Raw genomic sequence first — 19,946 nt, 5'->3', positions numbered from 1 at the left:
ATTGGAAACTTCATTAAGATGCACTTTATTATGTTTCAGATTGTTCATATATAAAATAGTTCTGTTTTTGTCTATCTAAGAGAGAATTGTAAATGTACAGATTTAATCAGAATTTAAGTGACTACAACCTTTTAGAAATGCAGCTTGCATTTTCATGGTCTTTTTTCTTTTTAAACATCATCATTTACTAATGAAATTTACTTCAGAGCAGCAAATATTTTGTTAAATAAAAAATGAAATTTACTTCAGAGCAGCAAATATTTTGTTAAATAAATTATTAAAAAATAATAAGTTAAATTAAATATTTAGTTAATTCAGATTTAGTTTTGATATACTTGTTTCCATACCTCCCATTTTGCTTTTTGTTTCCTGTTTTTCTCTTCACTTCAAAATCTGAATAACTATATAATTATGCTTGGTATTAAAAGAAAGATTAACCCCAAATCTCAGTCCTTTCAAAGTGAACTTTGAATTATCCTCCTGGTTATGGAAAGTCATGTTTGCTTTTCATTCAGATTTTTTTAATATGAACATGTTGTTACAGGATTTACAGATGACTTTATTTAACTGAATAGAGAATTATTTTAGAGCTCATTGTATTGGCTTTACAACCAGATTATATTCTTGAAGTGATTTTATTAAAATTACCTACAGTTTTCTAATAACTTTTAAGCTGTATATGGTCTTCATTGAAGAAGTTGATAGAGGGAGTTTGCTATACAGTATCTTGCCTCTTTTTTTTTTTTGTAGCTTTAAATTTTGATCTAATTTCAAACTTACAGAAATGTTACTTGAATAATACAAGGAACTCTCGTATACCCTTGGTCCAGATTCATTGTCCCATTTTTTAATTGGCCACTTCCCTTTCCCCTTTCTCTCCTCTTTCATCCTTCCCTGTCCCTCTCTCCTTCCTTCCTTCTCCCTGTGTGTATACATGTCTTTGCATGTTTTTATTTTTCCTAGATAGACTTCTGGGGTTGAAAATGCTGGGTCATGTAGTAAGTTTCTGTATACCTTTTTATGGACCTGATGAAATGCATCATTCTCCATATCTTCTACAGCATATTCTTAGGGTCTTTTTGATAAAGTCATTCTGCTGTAAATGGATTAACATACATTTATCTCTACTAGTGATATCCTCTCCTATTTTATTGGCCGTGTATATATTTTCTTTGGAGAAATGTCCATTAAGAGCACCCTCACCGTCACTTTTGGGTTGTCTTATTATGTGGTGTAAGAGATCATATATTCTGAACACAGGTTCTTTATCAATCTTGCTTTTTTTTAATCCCATCGACAATCTCTGTTGAGTGGAGTGTTTAGTTAATTCAGATTTAGTTTTGATATACTTGTTTCTACACCTCCCATTTTGCTTTTTGTTTCCTGTTTTTCTCATATCTCAAGAGATTCTTCTGTTCCTCCTTTTTTGAGTTACATCTAAATGATTGATCTAGGTATGACTGTATGCATCTTATCAGTCTACTCTAATTCTGGTCAAATGTAGGAACTTTGTTTCAATATATCTCATTTTCTTTTCTGTGCTCCTAGTGTCATATGTTATATCTGTGCATGTTACATCAACTCAGCAATATAGTGACATAACTAGCGCTTTATATAATCTTATTTCCACAGTCTTTCTCTGGGAATGTCATTTATTTTTGCCTTTGTTTTTTTAAGAATCGTTTTGCTGGATATAGAATACATGGTTGCCTTTTTTTTTTTTCTTTAATCATTTAGATTATGTTATCCCATAGACTCCTAGCTTCCATTATTTTTTTTTTTCATTTTGATTATGTTATCCCATAGACTCCTAGCTCCCATTATTTTTTGGTAAGAAGTCAGCTGTTAATCATAATTTTGGTCTCCTTTTGTGATAGGTTGTTTTTTTTTCTCTTGCAGATTTCAAGATTTTCTTGTTGTTTGCTTATTCTTGTCTTAGCAGTTTGACCCCATGATGATGTGTTTAAGTGTGGATGTCCTTGTTTATTTCCTAGTTAGGATTTATTGGGCTTCATGGATCTGCAGATTAGGTTTTCATCAAATTTAGGCAATTTTTGGCAATTACTTCTTCAAATATATTTATTAATCCTTTTCTGTCTTCCTTCTGGGGGTCTCCTTATATATGTGTTGGTACACTTATTGTTGATCTGGTCTCAGGCTTTGTTCATTTTCTTCATTGTTGTTTTTTTTTTTCTCCCTCTCTGCTTGAGATTGAATAATTTCTGTTGATTCTTCAAATTCACTGATTCTTCTGTCATCTCAAATCAGTTGAATTTTCCATTTCAGGTACTGTATTTTTTAGCTGTAAGTTTCATTCAATTCTTTAATTTACTTTGTATCTTTTTATTGAGACTCTTCGTGTGTTGTGTCATTTTCATCATGGTTTTCAACACTATTTCCATTAGTCTTTGACCATGTCTGTATAGCTGTTTTTAAATCTTTGCTGAATCTACCATCTGGAAATACTCAGTTTCTCCTTAATGCTTTTTGTAGTAAGGGTCACTTTTCTGGTCTCTTTGTTTTAAAATCTTATTGAATTTCAGGTAATGTAGCAATTAGGGGTTCTGATTTCCTCCCTAGGAGGTTGTCTTGTCTTGTTTTGTTTAGTAACTTGCCTCCTGTAAATTTATGAAGTCTGTCTCTACTGCAGTGTGCATCCATTGATGTCTCTATTCATTTCTTAAATTTTTAAATCTTGCTTCCTACCTGTTGCCGTTGTGCCTGCATCCTTTAACATTTAGCCAAAGATTGGGCAGATGTTGCGTGCAGACCCCATTATTCATGCTTTCTCCTCTGCTGATGGATCTGTGTGGGCTTCTAAGTCCATTCAACATTTGGGTCATTTTGAAGGCTGCCTGGTTTTTGCTTTCTAACAAGCTTTTTGCTTCTTTGCGTGTGTGCGCATGCTTTGGCAACCATGGGTATGTGGGTGGCTTGAGCCAGCTTCAGTTTCTACTCTGCATGCCTCTGGTAAATCTAGAGTTCATGTGGAGTGCTTATCACATCCAGATGGCTCTCTGACCTCTCAGAGTCTACAGTTAAATACCTTGCTACTCTCATCTTGTTTCCCTCAAACAGCATTGCAACCCCAGGCTAGAGAACTCTGTGTGCTTAGCGTGGAGGCCACCTCTTTGACTTACTCTGCCTCAGGTTAAGCAAGTCCCTTCTCTAAGTGAGAAGTTCTGGCATGGGAAATGAGAGCACAGCACAGACTCAACACAAGCTCTAACCAAACTTCAGTGATTTTCATGAGTAAACACTTCTTAATTTTTTGTAGGTCTTCAGAGTCTTTAAAGTAATATTATCCAGATTTATAGCTGCTTTTTTTAAAAGTGGGGATGATTTGTCAGTTTCCTCACCTCATCGTACTGAAAGTGAATTTCCCTCTCTTACTTTGAATCATACTCCAACCAAAGCAGTTTAATGAGAATAGACCTAGAGAGGACTGGTAAACTTTCCAGAAGTATCCATTCAAGGCTCCCAGAATGCCAGTTTGACATGTAACCTTTATCTATTAAGTTGATTACTTTTGGTAATGGATACATGTTTTATTTTTAGATATTCTTTGTGTTTATTCATATTCATTTTAAAGTAAATACTGAGTTACTTCAGTCCAGCTGGTTATGAGTACATTATTTAATGTAAGTATGTAGTATTTTAATAAAATATGTTGGAATGTAGACTTGATCTTTGGATTGAAAAAAATAACACCTAGTCATAGACATAAGAATGGGGAGTTGGTATACTTGAACTAAGGACTTTATTTCTGTGCAAATTTTCTCCTGCCCCCATTCTGTCACAGGTGAATCCCCATTCTTTTAGGCAAGAATGTGGATCCCCACCCCATATAGACCATGGACTTTAGTTATATATAAATGGTATGTTATATATAAATGGTAATATAATGGGTTGGTAATCTATTATGAATTTGAGAATGCATTTAATGGGAAAGAAAGCTAATTACAAAGCTGCCAAAGTGGGAAGGCGAGAAGGCACTATGTCTCATAAAACCTAGTTTGGAGAGCTTGATATGAATCTCTTGCAGTTCTGGAATTATAAATGTTTGGCTTATATTCAGGAAATCTGGAACCTGCGAGGACTGGTAAGGTGCTTTGGTTAATGAAGGGAGAAAGTCTAATGTTAGTTGAGACTGTTCTGCACACTCATCATTTGGTTTGACAAAAAGTGCTCGAGTGCTTTTGAAGGACCAGATGTTTGTCAAGTGTAGGGATTGGGCCCTTGTGGGGGAATCCATTTTAGACACTGTACAAAAGGGTTGCTTAGAGGTACAGGGAGGACTCAGAAGAAGACAATCCAAAATGGATCTCTGGATTCCTTAAGAGTTAAGAAGAAAAAAAGCCCGACAGAATGGATTACGTTCACTCAGGCAAGGGAGTTGCCGGGGCGAACAGCCATGGGTACAGAAGTGCCTGTGTGAGGAAGTCGGTATGAAAATAACTGCTGGGCACCTGGCTGGCTCTGTCAGTAGACCATGTGACTCTTCATCTTGGGATTATGAGTTTAAGCCCCATATTAGGTGTGTAGCCTACGTTAAAACAAAAACCTAAAACAATAAAATGATTGCCAAATGCAGCCCGTTCCAAAGCATCTTAGCCAAGTAAGAACTCAGTCACCCCCGACAGTTTTAACTCTGGCAAGGTCAAGCCATACACAGCCAACTGAGAGGAGGAATGGAATTAGGCAGGAAAGAAGAAAAGGACCATGCCGGCCTTCTAACCCTACTGCAGGTAGTTAGCCTGTAGCCTGGCTTGGCTTATGAACTCTTGACATTTGGTGTTTTTATAATTTTGTGGGGCTGACATTCTGTTTTAGTGCCTTACAAGTTCAAACAACTCTATAGACTTTATATTAAAGTAAGCTTTTTCAATCTGGATTGGTAGAAAAATATCTGAATATTTAAGAGACTAGTGGGAGATGATTTTGCTGTGTGATTTTATCCCGTGAGTTAAAAACATCAGTTATGGGGGCGCCTGGATGGCTCAGTGGGTTAAAGCCTCTGCCTCCGGCTCAGGCCATTATCTCATAGTCCTGGGATTGAGCCTGGCATGGGGCTTTCTGCTCAGCAGGGAGCCTACTTCCTCCCCCTCTCTCTGCCTGCCTCTCTGCCTACTTGTGATCTCTGTCTGCCAAATAAATAAATAAAATCTTTTTTAAAAATAGTGGTTACATATATTAAGATTTTTGGGGTGCTTGACTGGTTCCTGATCTTGGGGTTGTGAGTTGGGGCCCCAAATTGGATGTGGGGATTACTGAGAAAAAAATAAATAAACTTTAAAAAAAAAAAAAAGAAGATGTTTGAGCATTTTTTTTTTTTGGTGCTATAATTCCATTCATGTGATTATTCAAAACCTGAAATAGTTTTGTCACAATTATATATGGGATATATATATATATATCCCATATATATATATATGTGTGTGTGTGTGTCACTGGTGTCACTGTTAACTTTTTAAACAACGCTTTATTGTTTTGGTATTTTTTTTAAAAGATTTTATTAATTTATTTGACAGACAGATCACAAGTAGGCAGAGAGAGAGAGAGGAGGAAGCAGGCTCCCCGTTCAGCAGAGAGCCCGATGCGGAGCTCGATCCCAGGACCCTGGGATCATGACCTGAGCCTAAGGCAGAGGCTTTAACCCACTGAGCCACCCAGGCACCCCTGTTTTGGTATTTTTAATAAGATTTTTTATTTATTGTACTATATTACAGCTTCATATTCTTTCCCCTTAAAATCGCTATGAAATTTTGTTCTGTTATCTTCCCATAGTTGCTACCAGAATTAATACTGCTAATACTGAAAGAGCTAATCCAGGAATTTGGTAGAATAATCTATTTTTATTTTTATTTATTCTCTTAAAGATTTTATTTATTTGACAGAGAGAGAGAGAGAGATTACAAGAAGGCAGGCGGGGCGTGGGGGAAGCAGGCTTACTGCTGAGCAGAGAGCCTGATACGGGGCTCGATCCCAGGACCCTGAGATCATGACCTGAGCCAAAGGCAGAGGCTTAACCCTCTGAGCCACCCAGGCACCCCTATCTATTTTTATAATTTATAATTTATTTATTATATAGTATTATTAATTATTTATTATTATTAATAAGGCAAAAGAAATCCTTTCTGATGATTGCTTTTAGTTGGTCATAGCTCTTATTTCCCCCTTCATTCTGTTGATAACACTTCTTTGATTATGTTAAAAATTCAGGAATTATCTTGTGGCATACTTCTTTGCCTTTTAATATTGGTAAACTCTGATTTTATTTCTTTGGGTCTTTCAGCTTCTCTCCATTTTCCTATCATCTAGATGCTTTTGATTTCTTAGTCTTTCTCTCCAACCCTTCTGTTAAGGCTGTATGTCCCCCTGTTCTCTGTTTCTCCAGAGCACAACACGTGTACATCAGCAATAACCTGTCCTCGAATTTATTCTGTGTCAACCTCTTGCCAACTGATGGTGAGTCCTAGGAGCAATCTTGAACATATTTGTATCTCTAGGGCTAACTGAGGTGCTGTATAGGTAGTCAGCTAATAACATTTTCTGTGAATGACACAATGCTAGGCATTCAGTAGGTTAATTCTTTTCATTTCCCTCACCCTCAGGTAGGAGGAATAGAAGTGAACTGGAATAGAAGGTTCAGATTCTCCATAGAAAGTTAAATAATGCTGTAGAGACTATTATGTGACTTTCATTCCTGAAAATATCCTAGTGAGTAGAACAGAAACAGGAGATACCCTTCTTGTAGAGGAACATCTGATTTCTTTTTTAGAAGATTAAAAAATGCAAGGTCGGATTGTATGCCAGGTTTACAACATATCTGATATGCAGAAGGACCTGTCAAAAAGAAGAAGATATCTAGCATATGAAATTCTTTAAGGTATTTTGGATTTCATATAAGATGTGTTTTATCTTTTGGTCAACCAGGTGCTGCCATTCATATTCTAAATTAAATGTCTTAACATAAATTTATTATTAATGAAATTCTCTTAAAATTCAACCTAAAGGGACAGAGTTTCATGAATCTTTCATATATTTGTTTGTAGTGCTGGGAGATACCAGACATCATTTTAAAACTAGAGAGGGTGGACTTAGAGAGCGGGGCAGAGGAAGAACAGGTGAATGAAACTCAAATTTAAAGATTTCCTCTTTACAATGTGAAATTATACTTCATCCCTTGGGTGACATCTAGAGTGACCTGCCATTTCCTGAGATCATTATGTAGCAGAAAGGATTAATAATTATTATTTTAGACACTGAGCCTATTCTGTTTCATGTAGACAAATATTTCCAAATTGCCCTTCATAGGGAATATACAATGTTTATGCCTACAAAACCAGTCTATTTTTTATTAGGTTCGGTTGGCTATGTGTAGTACATCATTAGTTTTTGATGTAGTGTTCAGTGATTCATTAGTTGCATATAACACACAGTGCTCATCGCGACATGTGCGCTCCCTGATACCCATCACCCAGTTACCCCATCCCCCCTCCCTGCTCCTCTCTGAAACCCGGAGTTTGTTCCTGGAGCCCACAGTCTCTCACAGTTTGTCTCCCTGATTTCTCCCCCTTCAGTTTTCCATTCCTTTCCCTTTGGCCCTCCATCTTATTCCTTATGTTCGACATATAAGTGAAACCATGTGATTTTTGTCTTTCTCTGCTTCACTTAGCATAATCCTCTCCGGTTCCATGCATGTGGATGCAAATCCTTTCTGATGGCTGAGTAATATTCCATTGTACCACATCTGCTTTATCCTTTCATCTCTTGAAGAGCATCTTGGCTCCTTCCACAGTTCGGCTATTGTGGACATTGCTGTTATGAACATTAGAATGCATGTGCCCCTTCTTCTCACTACATCTGTATCTTAGGGGTAAATACCCAGTAGTGCAATTGCCGGGTCATTGGGTCGTTATTTTTAACATCTTGAGGAACCTCCATACTGCAAAACCAGTCTTTAGAATATTGATCTTTTTATGTCAGATTTTAAAAGATGTACTACCATAGAGCTGTAATTGGGATTTTCTTTAATTAATATGGAGTGAAATTAAATATCTTCTCCTATATTAAAAAAAATACTTTCTCTAGTAGTTAATCACATCCTTGCCAAATTCTTTACTCACCATGCTTGCACACGTAAAAGCCACAGGTTCCATTAATTATGAGTTAGGACCTTGTAAATTGGGTGACCTTGTTCTTATTTTCCCTTAGGAAGAAAGTATTAAAGCTGAGTTTTGTTTACTGCACACCTCTAACAGATTTTTCAGTTGAATTGTACCATTAGTAATCAGATGTAGTCATTTTGGGGAGTTAAAAATAATGAAATAGATTATTTGTTGTTACAAAGAAGTGAAAAATCTCCCATTTTCCAGATCCCTTGTTTCTCTTATATTGCACTGTGAACTTACCAAGTGATCAGATAAATCAGGATGTTTTTGTAAATAGATGGGCATCTCCTGAATGGGTCCTGGGTATAAACAGATGTGGTCAAAATTCCAAAAAAAAGTATGTGTGGGACACCTGGGTGGCTCAGTTAAGCATTTGTCTTTGGCTGAGGTCACAATTCCCGGGTCCTGGGACTGAGTCCCACATTGGACTCTGCCTGCTGCTTCCCCTGCTTGTGCTCTCATGCTCTCATGCTCTCTCTGGCAAATGAGTAAATAAAATATTTTTTAAAAAGTGTACATCACATGAACTCTCAAGGAAACAGATGTATAGTGAGCCTCTCTGTAGCTGCCACCTTACTGTGTTTAAGTGGATACATTTCACTTAATGAGCCTATCCTTCATGTTTCATCCTTTCTGTGCTGCAGAAATGATTTTAGGCTCTCACCTCAAATTTTGCCACCCTTCACAGTCCTGAAAGTATGTTAAAGACCAGCTATTCTTAAACCTGAGATGTTATGTCTAGGTAACTCCTAGAAATTATGAACTAGGTGATGACAAAGACAGAGGTGTCAGAAGTAAGGAAATGAGACAAAATAGAAAGATATTTGGAGAACTTGGTTGCTAAAGTATTTTCAAGAACAAAAGAGAGACTCTTGTTTTTTATTATTTTGAAATAATCACAATTAGCTAAAAAGCCATAATCAGTTGTAAAAATGTGAAATGACAGCGATAATAAGAAATTTGTGGTTCAAGTAATGTGAAGCCTCGTGTAAAATCTTCATGGATGTGGAAACACAGCCCTCACTAGTTAGAATGGCAAATTGCCAGTACTACTTCTGCTATGACAAAGGTTCAATTTTTAAAAATTTTGATGAAAAATCATGTTTCATGCTACTATAGCAGAAAACAACAGACTTCAGAATTTACGCAGCTGATATCATATGCTTTGATTATTATATAACCGATTTTTTTTTTCCTGTTTGGGAAATTAGGCAGATGTGTTTGCCTGTACCCTCTCTCCACATAAGCTAATGCCTTTTGTATACTTTTTAAAAAAAATTTTTGTTAGATTTTAAGATGCTTAAGTTTAGGGACGCCTGGGTGGCTCAGTTGGTTAAGCAGCTGCCTTTGGCTCAGGTCATGATCCTAGTGTCCTGGGATCGAGTCCCACATTGGGCTCCTTGCTCAGCAGGGAGCCTGCTTCTCCCTCTGCCTCTGCCTGCCATTCTGTCTGCCTGTGCTCGCTCTCTCCCCCTCTCTCCCTCTGATAAAAAAAAAAAAAAAAAAAATCTTTAAAAGATGCTTAAGTTTAATGATGCTTGGTGTTATAAAAGATCTTCACATCTTCTTATATAAAATGTGAAGAATTATTAGAGGAATAAATAAAGGAAAAAGAATGTTAGGCTTTATAAAAATACACCATTTCCAAAAATGAGATATTACTATGTGCCTATCCCAAGTCCCCAATTTAGTTTTATCCACCAGAACTTTTGGTCTCTTAGAACTGATTATATTGTTAACATGTCTTATCAATCACATGTGATACAAAAGCGGTGTCTTGAATTTATGCTTAATTTGGGGGAAGTATTTCTTTAAATGAATAATGCTAATTTGTTTTTTGAAAAGATTTACATAAATTGTAACAATGGGGAAGATTTTTTTCACAAGGATTTTCAGACTGTTTCCTAGGTACCTAATAATATTTGCATGAAGTAATCCATATAACAGGTAAGTATGATGATCTGTAAGGTAGTGAGTATATCAAGATTCCAGTGGACTAAATTATGACAGAACTAAAGGGCAAATGTCTTGAGGTAAGATGATGAAGTTGAACCTACTGTCCGGATCAGATAAGAGTAGAAGGCTGGTACTCATGGTTAATTTATGAACTGGTTATATCCTGTGATCATTTACAAAAATTTTTAGTTCCTTTATTATGAACAAAGAATGTTTATCATTCATGCTAATCCTTTTTTCCTATATTTTCACTTACATTACGTTTATTTGGTCACAGATTTTATATGGCCAAATGTATTGATACTTTCTTTTATAACTTCTGTTGTTTGAAAAATCTGTCACTCATCAGTAATACCACTCATATATGTTTTCCTCTGAAATATTTAATGGTTTAATGCTTTTGTTAAAAAGAGTAAACACGGGCGCCTGGGTGGCTCAGTGGGTTAAAGCCTCTGCCTTCGGCTCAGGTCATGATCCCAGGGTCCTGGGGTCAAGCCCCACAGAACACCACATCCAGCCCCACATCGGGCTCTCTGCTCAGCAGGAAGCTTGCTTCCACTCTCTCTCTCTGCCTGCCTCTCCGCCTACTTGTGATCTCTGTCTGTCAAATGAATAAACAAAAATCTTTAAAAAAAAAAAAAAAAGAGTAAACACTTTTACGAATAGGGTTTATTTTGGTGTATGTGTTGAGATGCGTAGGTAGGTTTTGCTCACTAATTTTTTCTAGAGTATTTTTATTTTCCATCGATTATTCTTTTGTAGGCAACATAGCATTTAATAATTATATTTTTGGCGGCCGCCACCGCTGCCCCTGTCCCGGCTGGCGACCGCTGCTGCTGGTGCCTCCCCTGCTGGTGCCGCCGCCGCAGCCGCAGCTTCCGAGCTGCAAGCTGAGCGGAGGCCCGGACGGAGCGCCAGCGCCGCCTGCCCAGCCACCCCGCCCGCCGCTCCCCGGCCCGGCCAGCTCTGCCGGCGCCCCCGGCGCCCCCAGTCCGCCCGCCCACGCGGGCCCAGCCTGGCGTGACTGCCTGCCGCGGCGCTCCTCCTCCTCCCGCGCCCGCGGCCTGCCGCCTCCTCTGCCCGCCCCCGCTCCGCGCAGCTCCGGGCTTGCGGCGCAGCCACTCTCGGCGCCCTGCAGCGCCCCCCCCCCCCACTCCCTTTCCCCGGGTCCTGCCCGCCCTGTCTACTCGCAGGTGAACGTTCCTGAGGAGCCCCAAGTACTGGAACTATGAGGCTCACGTCCTTGGGGTGATCAAGATGATTACCAACTGGTTGGAAACTTGGTCGAGGAAAGTATAGTGAACTATTTGAGGCCATCAGCACCACCAACAATGAGAGAGAGGTTGTAAATATTCTCAAGCCAATGAAGAAAAAGAAGATAAAACGAGAGGTTAAGATTCTGGAGAACCTCCGTGGTGGAACAAATATCATTAAGCTGATCGACACTGTGAAGGACCCTGTGTCAAAGACCCCAGCTTTGGTATTTGAATGTATCAGTACTACAGATCTTAAGCAACTTGACCAGGTCCTGACAGACTTTGATATCGGGTTTTATATGTATGAGCTACTTAAGGCCCTGGATTCCTGCCACGGCAAGGGAATCACGCACAGGAATGTGAAACCTCACAAGGTCGTGAGAGATCACCAGCCGAAAAAGCTGCGACTGATAGCCTGGGGTCTGGCAGAGTTCCACCATCCTGCTCAGGAGTACAATGTCCGTGTAGCCTCGAGATATTTCAAGGGCCCGGAGCTTCTTGTGGACGATCAGATGTATGATTACAGCTTGGACATGTGGAGTTTGGGCTATGTGTTAGCAATGATCTTTCGAAAGGAGCCCTTCTGTCACGGACAGCACAACTATGACCAGCTTGTTCGCATTGCCAAGGTTCTGGGTACAGATGAGCTGTATGGGTATCTGAAGAAATATCACATAGACCTAGATCCGCACTTCAACGAAATCCTGGGACAACATTCACGGAAATGCTGGGAAAACTTTATCCATAGTGAGAACAGATACCTCGTCAGCCCCGAGGCTCTAGATCTTCTGGACAAATTTCTGCGATACGACCATCAACAGACACTGACTGCCAAAGAGGCCATGGAGCACCCGGACTTCTATACCCTGCTGAAGGAGCAGCCCCAGCCTTCTGCAGGCAACACTGTGCTTTCCAGGGGCCTCACGGCAGCCCGGTGAAGACTTGGAAGGCGATGGGTCATGCGGCATTGATGCTCGCCAATAAAACCGACCAACCAAACCCAAATCTTGAAGGAAAACTACAATGTGATAAAATGAAATTCTAGTCATTCCTTTTAAATGCAAAGAAGAGTAAAGACCTAACTGTCTGTCAAAAAGAAAGAAATCCCCCAGTACTAGTCTACAGGGTGCTGCCGTTGTGGCGGCAGGAGGATGCCCAGAGTTCAGGATCTGAGGGAGCATTCCCTTTGGAATGCATGGGAGAGGAGAGACCTGGAGTTGTTGTTGTTCATTTACCTTTATTTAACAGGAGCCTACTGTTGAATTAACCCGTTCAGTCAACAAGCTCTGAATATCTGACTTCCTGTCTATTCCACTATGGTCTGGGTTTCCTTTGGTGTGAGATTCAGGCTCAAGATTTAGCAAAACGTCAGCAGTCTATACTGACACACCAGCCTCATTTATGAAAAAAAGATATTAAAACAGTGACAGTATTTTTTAAGCTCTTTTACAAATTCATGTTTTATGTATTTTTTTATGACATGAGCTCTCTGGGAAATGGGCCTCACCCCTGCAGTTTTCTTCTAAGTGTATTCATTTGGGAGCAAACTGCAGGCGCTCACAAGAGGCCCCTTTGCCGTCAGCAGGCATCACTTAAAACCTTGTGACACCGTGAACAAGTCCCTCTGTCTCACTAGAAGTGTGATGCGAAGTGCATAACTTGGAGCTCACTGTAACCTTTGTTGATTTGCCTGGTCATAAAACCTTGTTGCTATTTTTTCCATGTAGCCTTTTTTTATTTTTTGCAGACTTATAAGGAAAACGTCACCATTTCCCAGCACATCCATCCCTATGTGTGCACCTGTTTTCATGCACCTCTCTAAAATAGATACTTTCTGGTCATAACCATAATGAAAGCTGGAAAGTCGGTCTTCAGGCAGGTTGGGGAATAAGGGAAACATCCTATTAGAATGTATTTAGGAAAAGACCTATTGAGTGACAAAAATGTACTCTTCCCCCAGGCCCTACCCTTTTTGCCTTTTTATCCCCATGAAAAGCAATTTCCCTCTATAGTCAGGGTAAGCTGCATTTGGAAGCTCCAAGAGGTCATATGTGAACGTGATGGCAGAGCTGTCCTTCTCACGGGCAGGGATTGGGGTCATGTGTGCAGCCCGTTCCCTAGTGACTGAGCAATTATCATCTGGGAGGCCTGAGGCGTTAGAGTTCCTGGAGCCAGTGTCAAAGCTCAGGATCCATTGTGCCAGCCTTCGTGTTAGCAAAGGAAGCTAGATTCTGTCTTAAAAAGTAAACAGGCTGATTTCATTTTGGGGACTTATCACCAGTCTGATTTGCAAGCAGTCTCCTCCCCCAGCTACAGAGCCATGCCACAACTGTGGGACTTCAAGCTAGGCTAGAGCTCGAGGTGTTGACCCACAACAGACCGTAGGATTTCTTTATTAATTATTTAATAATGCCACACATTTTTATAAGGTTAGATTGTTTGTTTGAAAACATCTGTATATTCCGTATTCCAATAAAATTGTATTGGTATTGGTAGTAAAAAAATGTATATTTTTACATTTGTGAATTATATATTTTATACTTTATTATCTAATGCTGAAAGCTTCATTTGTTAATCTTTTTTTAAATTTTTAAAAATTTTTTTATAAACATATAATGTATTTTTATCCCCAGGGGTACAGGTCTGTGAATCGCCAGGTTTACACACTTCACAGCACTCACCATAGCACATACCCTCCCCAATGTCCATAACCCCACCCCCCCTCTCCCAACCCCCCTCCCCCCAGCAACCCTCTGTTTGTTTTGTGAGATTAAGAGTCACTTATGGTTTGTCTCCCGCCTGATCCCATCTTGTTTCATTTTTTTCTTTTCCTACCCCCCAAACCCCCCATGTTGCATCTCCACTTCCTCATATCAGGGAGATCATATGACAGTTGTCTTTCTCCGATTGACTTATTTCACTAAGCATGATACGCTCTAGTTCCATCCATGTTGTTGTAAATGGCAAGATTTCATTTCTTTTGATGACTGCATAGTATTCCATTGTGTATATATACCATCTCTTCTTTATCCATTCATCTGTTGAGGGACATCTAGGTTCTTTCCATAGTTTGGCTATTGTGGACATTGCTGCTATAAACATTCGGGTGCACGTGCCCCTTCAGAGCACCACGTTTGTATCTTTAGGGTAAATACCCAGTAGTGCAATCGCTGGCTCATAGGGTAGCTCTATTTTCAACTTTTTTAGGAAACTCCATGCTGTTTTCCAGAGTGGTTGCACCAGCTTGCATTCCCACCAACAGTGTAGGAGGGTTCCCCTTTCTCTGCATCCTCGCTAGCATCTGTCATTTCCTGACTTGTTAATTTTAGCCATTCTGACTGGTGTGAGGTGATATCTCATTGTGGTTTTGATTTGTATTTCCCTGGCGGCAAGTGATGTGGAGCACTTTTTCATGTGTCTGTTCGCCATCTGGATGTCTTCTTTGCAGAAATGTCTGTTCATGTCCTCTGCCTATTTCTTGATTGGATTATTTGTTCTTTGGGTATTGAGTATGATAAGTTCTTTATAGATTTTGGACACTAGTCCTTTATCTGATATGTCGTTTGCAAATATCTTCTCCCATTCTGTCAGTTGTCTTTTGATTTTGTTCACTGTTTCCTTTGCTGTGCAAAAGCTTTTGATCTTGATGAAATCCCAATAGTTCATTTTTGCCCTTGCTTCCCTTGACTTTGGCGATGTTTCTAGGAAGAAGTTGCTGTGGCTGAGGTCGAAGAGGTTGCTGCCTGTGTTCTTCTCAAGGATTTTGATGGATTCCTTTCTTACATTGAGGTCCTTCATCCATTTTGCGTCTATTTTCGTGTGTGGTGTAAGGAAATGGTCCAATTTCATTTTTCTGCATGTGGCTGTCCAATTTTCCCAACACGATTTATTGAAGAGGCTGTCTTTTTTTCCACTGGACATTCTTTCCTGCTTTGTTGAAGATTAGTTGACCATATTCATTTGTTAATCTTTAAACACATTTTTTTTTAAGATTTTTATTTGAGATAGAGCGAGAGTGAGTGAGAGTGTTGTTGGGGGGGTGCATAGTGGAAGGACAGAGGGAGAAGGCGAAACAGGCTCTCCACTGAGCAGGGACTCCAACATGGGGCTTAATCCCAAGACCCTGGGATCTTGACCTGAGCTAAAGGCAGACACTTAACCAACTGAGCCACCAAGATGCCCCAATCTTTAAACACATTTAAAGCTATTTTATTATTTTAACTAGAAACAAATTACTATGTGCAAAGCAACACACAATTTATCATTGAAAAATCATGAAATATAAATAAGACAATAACTATGTAGTGGTATTAATCCCTGGCAGTCTCCCAATGTTGGCTCCCCAATATGCAAGGATTTGAGGGGTGATGCTAAATTTTTGCCTATCTCCTTCCCATTGGAGGGATTTTGAGTTCCCACTTGAGTCCCAGGTTGGAAACAGAGCTACTTAATTTGCTTATGTTGAAAAAATCTGGCAACAAAGAGGATACCTATAACAACTCTCTGGGCACCAACTCCCTATGAACTTTAGTACCAGCTCCTATGTTTGGCACACAGATTCTGGGACAAATAAAAAATATTTTGAAATTTAATGAAGTAGAGATGCCCACTCATTTTTCTGTTGAAAATAGGAAGTTCATCGAGTGATCGGCTCTAGTCATGAGAAAGTGTACTACCAGTATGTACTTTCCCCTATAGGAAAGAATGACACGAGTGGGAACGGTTTGAACCTGCAGAATGCTCTATACCCTCTTGGTGGAGGGGATCAGGCACATAGGCATTGGCCTGAATTCTGTAGGGGAGAAGTGTGGAGGTAAAACGAAGAACCAAACTGAATTTTTATTTTATTTTATTTTATTTATTTGACAGAGAGAGAGAGAGTGTGTGTGTGATCACAAGTAGGCAGAGAGGCAGGCAGAGAGAGAGGGGGAAGCAGGCTCCCCACTAAGCAGAGAGCGCGATGTAGGGCTCGATCCCAGGACCCTGAGATCATGACCTGAGCCGAAGGCAGAGGCTTAACCCACTGAGCCACCCAGGTGCCCCCCAAACTGAAATTTTAACTTGCGTTCGTAATCTGAGTTTTAATGTTTGAAATTTATGAAGAGGAGTTACAAATGTCCCACTCTGCCTAAGGAATCTCAGAGTCACAGATAGTGTCTTTTCTGGATAGGTGGGGGATATGGGAAGAGTGGGTGCAGAGTTGGTTTAAAAAAAAAAATCTCCAACTATGAACTGCCATAATAAGCAGAAATTACTCGGAGAGGGTGTCAAAGCAATGAGGGGTATGTTGGGTATACCCTGGGACTGACTTGTTCTTAGCACTAACAGCCCTGTATCCCAAGAAGCCCCCAGTCCTAAGCACACTGGGGAACCTGCTCGAGATCTGGAGGTCAGAGGTCTGAAAATCTCACTTAAGTTAAAGTGTTGGCAAGGCTGCATTCTTTTCTGGAGGTTCTAGAGAAGAATCCACATTCTTATCTTGTGAAGTGTGTAAACCTGGTGATTCACAGACCTGTACCCCTGGGGATAAAAATATATGTTTATAAAAAATTAAAAATTAAAAATTAAAAAAAGGAAATGGGAATGTACTGTATAATAAAGAAACATAGCTGTATAAAAAAAAGATTATTGATTTATTTATTTGACAGAGATCACAAGTAGGCAGAGAGGCAGGCAGAGAGAGAGGAGGAAGCAGGCTCCCTGCTGAGCAGGGAGCCCAATGCCCGGCTGGATCCGAGGACCCTGAAATCATGATGGGAGCTGAAGGCAGATGCTTAACCAACTGAGCCACCCAGGCACCCCCTGTCAGTGATTTGTATTGCTTTTTTTCATTTCATTCACTATATCATTCAGCTCCAGAATTTTTGTTTAGTTCTTTCTTAACTATTTCCAGCTCTTTTTAAAAAAATATATTTTATCTATTTATTTGAGAGAGAAAATGAAAGAGATCAAGTTGGGGGAGGGACAGAGAGAGGGAGAGAGAATGTCAAGCAGACCCAGGGCTCGATTCCACAACTCTGAGGTCATGACCTGAGCTGAAACCAAGACTCAAGACACTTAACTGACTGAGCCACCCAGGTGCCCTTCCAACTCTTTACTAAATTTCTCATTTTGTTCATCTAATATTTTTCTCATTTTAGTGAACTGGCTTTTTTAATTAAAGGTTTTGTTTGTTTATTTATTTTAGAGAAAACATGTGTGTGAGCCAGGCGAGTAGCAGAGGGAGAGGGACATGAAGACTCCACACTGAGCATAAGCCCGAAGCAGGGCTGGATCTCATGACCTTGCAATCATGACCTGAAACAAAATCAAGGGTCATGAGACTGAGACACACAGGCACCCCTGAATTGGCTTTTTGTGTTTTCTTGTAGCTCACTGAGTTTCCTTAAAACTGCTATTTTGAACTCTTTTTTGGATAAAATACTGATCTTCATGTGTTTGAGATCAATTACTGGAAGATTGTTGTGATCATTTCATGATATCATATTTCCTTGACTTTTTATATTCTTTGAAGTTTTACATTGCTGTCTTTGCATTTGAAGTAGTCTTTAATGACCACCTTTCCAGTATGTCCAAACCTGATTTTTTTGTTTTTTTGTTTTTTTGTTCTGGTGGTATGTTGGAAATTTACTGTAGGAAATCTGGTTTTCCAAAAAGGCTCTCTCTTCAATGGGTGATTATCTAAGATAGTGTTTTCCAGGGGCTCCCGGATGTGGTTGAGAGGAAGGGGCTGGAGCCAGTGTATGGGCTATTGCTGGGTCCACAGCTGGGACTGTAGTGAGTGTGCCTATTATCTGATGCATGGGTAGGCAAGAGTTTTCCTAGGTCCCTTGGTTTATGGTGCTTGGTTCCACAGCGCCTACAAAGAGGTCCACAGCATTTTGTCACCACAAAGACATTGTATTGTAATTATATATTTATCTGTCTTTGAAGCAAGGGATGTGTACTTCCTTATATATATGGTTGGACTTCATAACTGTTCTGTGAACTAATAAATGAACTGAGATGGGTAGCAGAATTTTACAAATATTGGTTTTCTTTATTCTTTACCAGTAAAATTATTAGAAAACATTGGCTTTTTGAAAAATTTTTAAATTTTTTAAAAAAGATTTTTAAAGATTTAATTTAATTTTTTCCCAGTGCTCCAAGATTCATTGCTTATGGACCATACCCAGTGCTCCATGCGATACATGCCCTCCTTAATACCCACCACCAGGCTCAACCAAACCCCCCCTCCTCCAAAATCCTCAGTTTGTTTCTCAGAGTCCACCGCTCTCATGGTTTGTCTCCCCCTCCGATTTCCTCCAACTCACTTTTCCTCCCCATCTCCTAATGTCCTCCATGTTATTCCTTACGCTCCACAAGTAAGTGAAACCATACAATGATTGACTCTCTCTGCTTGACTTATTTCACTCAGCATAATCTCCTCTAGTCCTGTCTATATTGATAGAAAAGTTGGGTATTCACCCTTTTTGATGGAGTCATAATATTCCATTGTATATATGGCCCATATCTTCTTTATCTGTTCATCTGTTGAAGGGCATCTTGACTCTTTCCACAGTTTGGCGATTGTGGCCATTGCTGCTATGAACACTGGGATACAGATGGCACTTCTTTGCACTACATCTGTATCTTTGGGGTAAATACCCAGTAGTACAATTGCAGGGTCATAGGGTAGCTCTATTTTTAATTTCTTAAGGAATCTCCACATTGTTCTCCAAAGTGGCTGCAGCAACTTGCATTCCCACCAATAGTGTAAGAGGGTTCCCCTTTCTCCACATCTTTTTCAACACTTGTTGTTTACTGTCCTGTTGATTTTGGCCATTCTAACAGATATAAAGGTGGTATATCAATGTGGTTTTGGTTTGAATCTCCCTGATGGCTAATGAAGATGAACATTTTTTCACGTTTCTGTTAGCCATTTGTATGTCTTCTTTGCAGAAGTGTCTGTTCATGTCTTCTGCCCATTTTTTGATGTGATTATCTACCTTGTGTGTGTTAAGTTTGAGGAGATCTTTATAGATCTTGCATATCAGCCCTTTGTCTGTAGTGTCATTTGCGAATATTTTCTCCCATTCCATGGGTTGTCTCTTGGTTTTGTTGACTGTTTCCTTTGCTGTGCAGAAGCTTTTGATTTTGATGAAGTCCCAAAAGTTCATTTTTGCTTTTGTTTCCTTTGCCTTTGGAGACCTGTCTTGAAAGAAGTTGCTGTGGCTGATGTCAAAGAGGTTACTGCCTATGTTCTCCTCTAGGATTTTGATAGACTTCTGCCTCACATTGAGGTCTTTTATCCATTTCAAGCTTATCTTTGTGTATGGTATAAGAGAGTGGTTGAGTATTTCTTTGAGATAGAGGGAGAGAAAGAGAGCATCAGAGGGGAGAAGGTCAGAGGAAGAAAAGCGGACTCCCCATGGAGCTGGGAGCTTGATGCGGGACTTGATCCTGGGACTCTGGGACTCTGGGATCATGACCTGAGCCAAAGGCAATGGCTTAACCAACGGAGCCACCCAGGCACCAGAAAACATTGGCTTTTTAATGGATATTTTAACTGCTATTTTTA

The 19,946-nt window shown here is 39.7% G+C and overlaps 1 protein-coding gene and 1 pseudogene across 1 annotated transcript; both read left to right on the top strand.

The window, feature by feature from the left end:
- Positions 1–4,368: 4,368 nt before the first annotated feature.
- On the top strand, positions 4,369–12,324 carry LOC101682647 (casein kinase II subunit alpha'-like). The gene is given in 6 exon segments (XM_045071880.1): positions 4,369–4,446; positions 6,366–6,468; positions 10,893–11,329; positions 11,331–11,370; positions 11,373–11,402; positions 11,405–12,324. Coding segments are annotated over 6 exon segments (1,608 nt in total).
- A 14-nt stretch (positions 12,325–12,338) lies between these two features.
- LOC101682344 overlaps positions 12,339–19,946 on the top strand; it is a 46,024-nt pseudogene continuing 38,416 nt past the window's right edge.

This window comes from Mustela putorius, unplaced genomic scaffold, assembly GCF_011764305.1.
Source record: "Mustela putorius furo isolate JIRA1106 unplaced genomic scaffold, ASM1176430v1.1 tig00003988_pilon_pilon_pilon, whole genome shotgun sequence".
Taxonomy (NCBI): domain Eukaryota; kingdom Metazoa; phylum Chordata; class Mammalia; order Carnivora; family Mustelidae; genus Mustela; species Mustela putorius.
The sequence above is the reverse complement of the archived record's forward strand: the minus strand, read 5'-3'. Positions and strand labels throughout refer to the sequence as shown.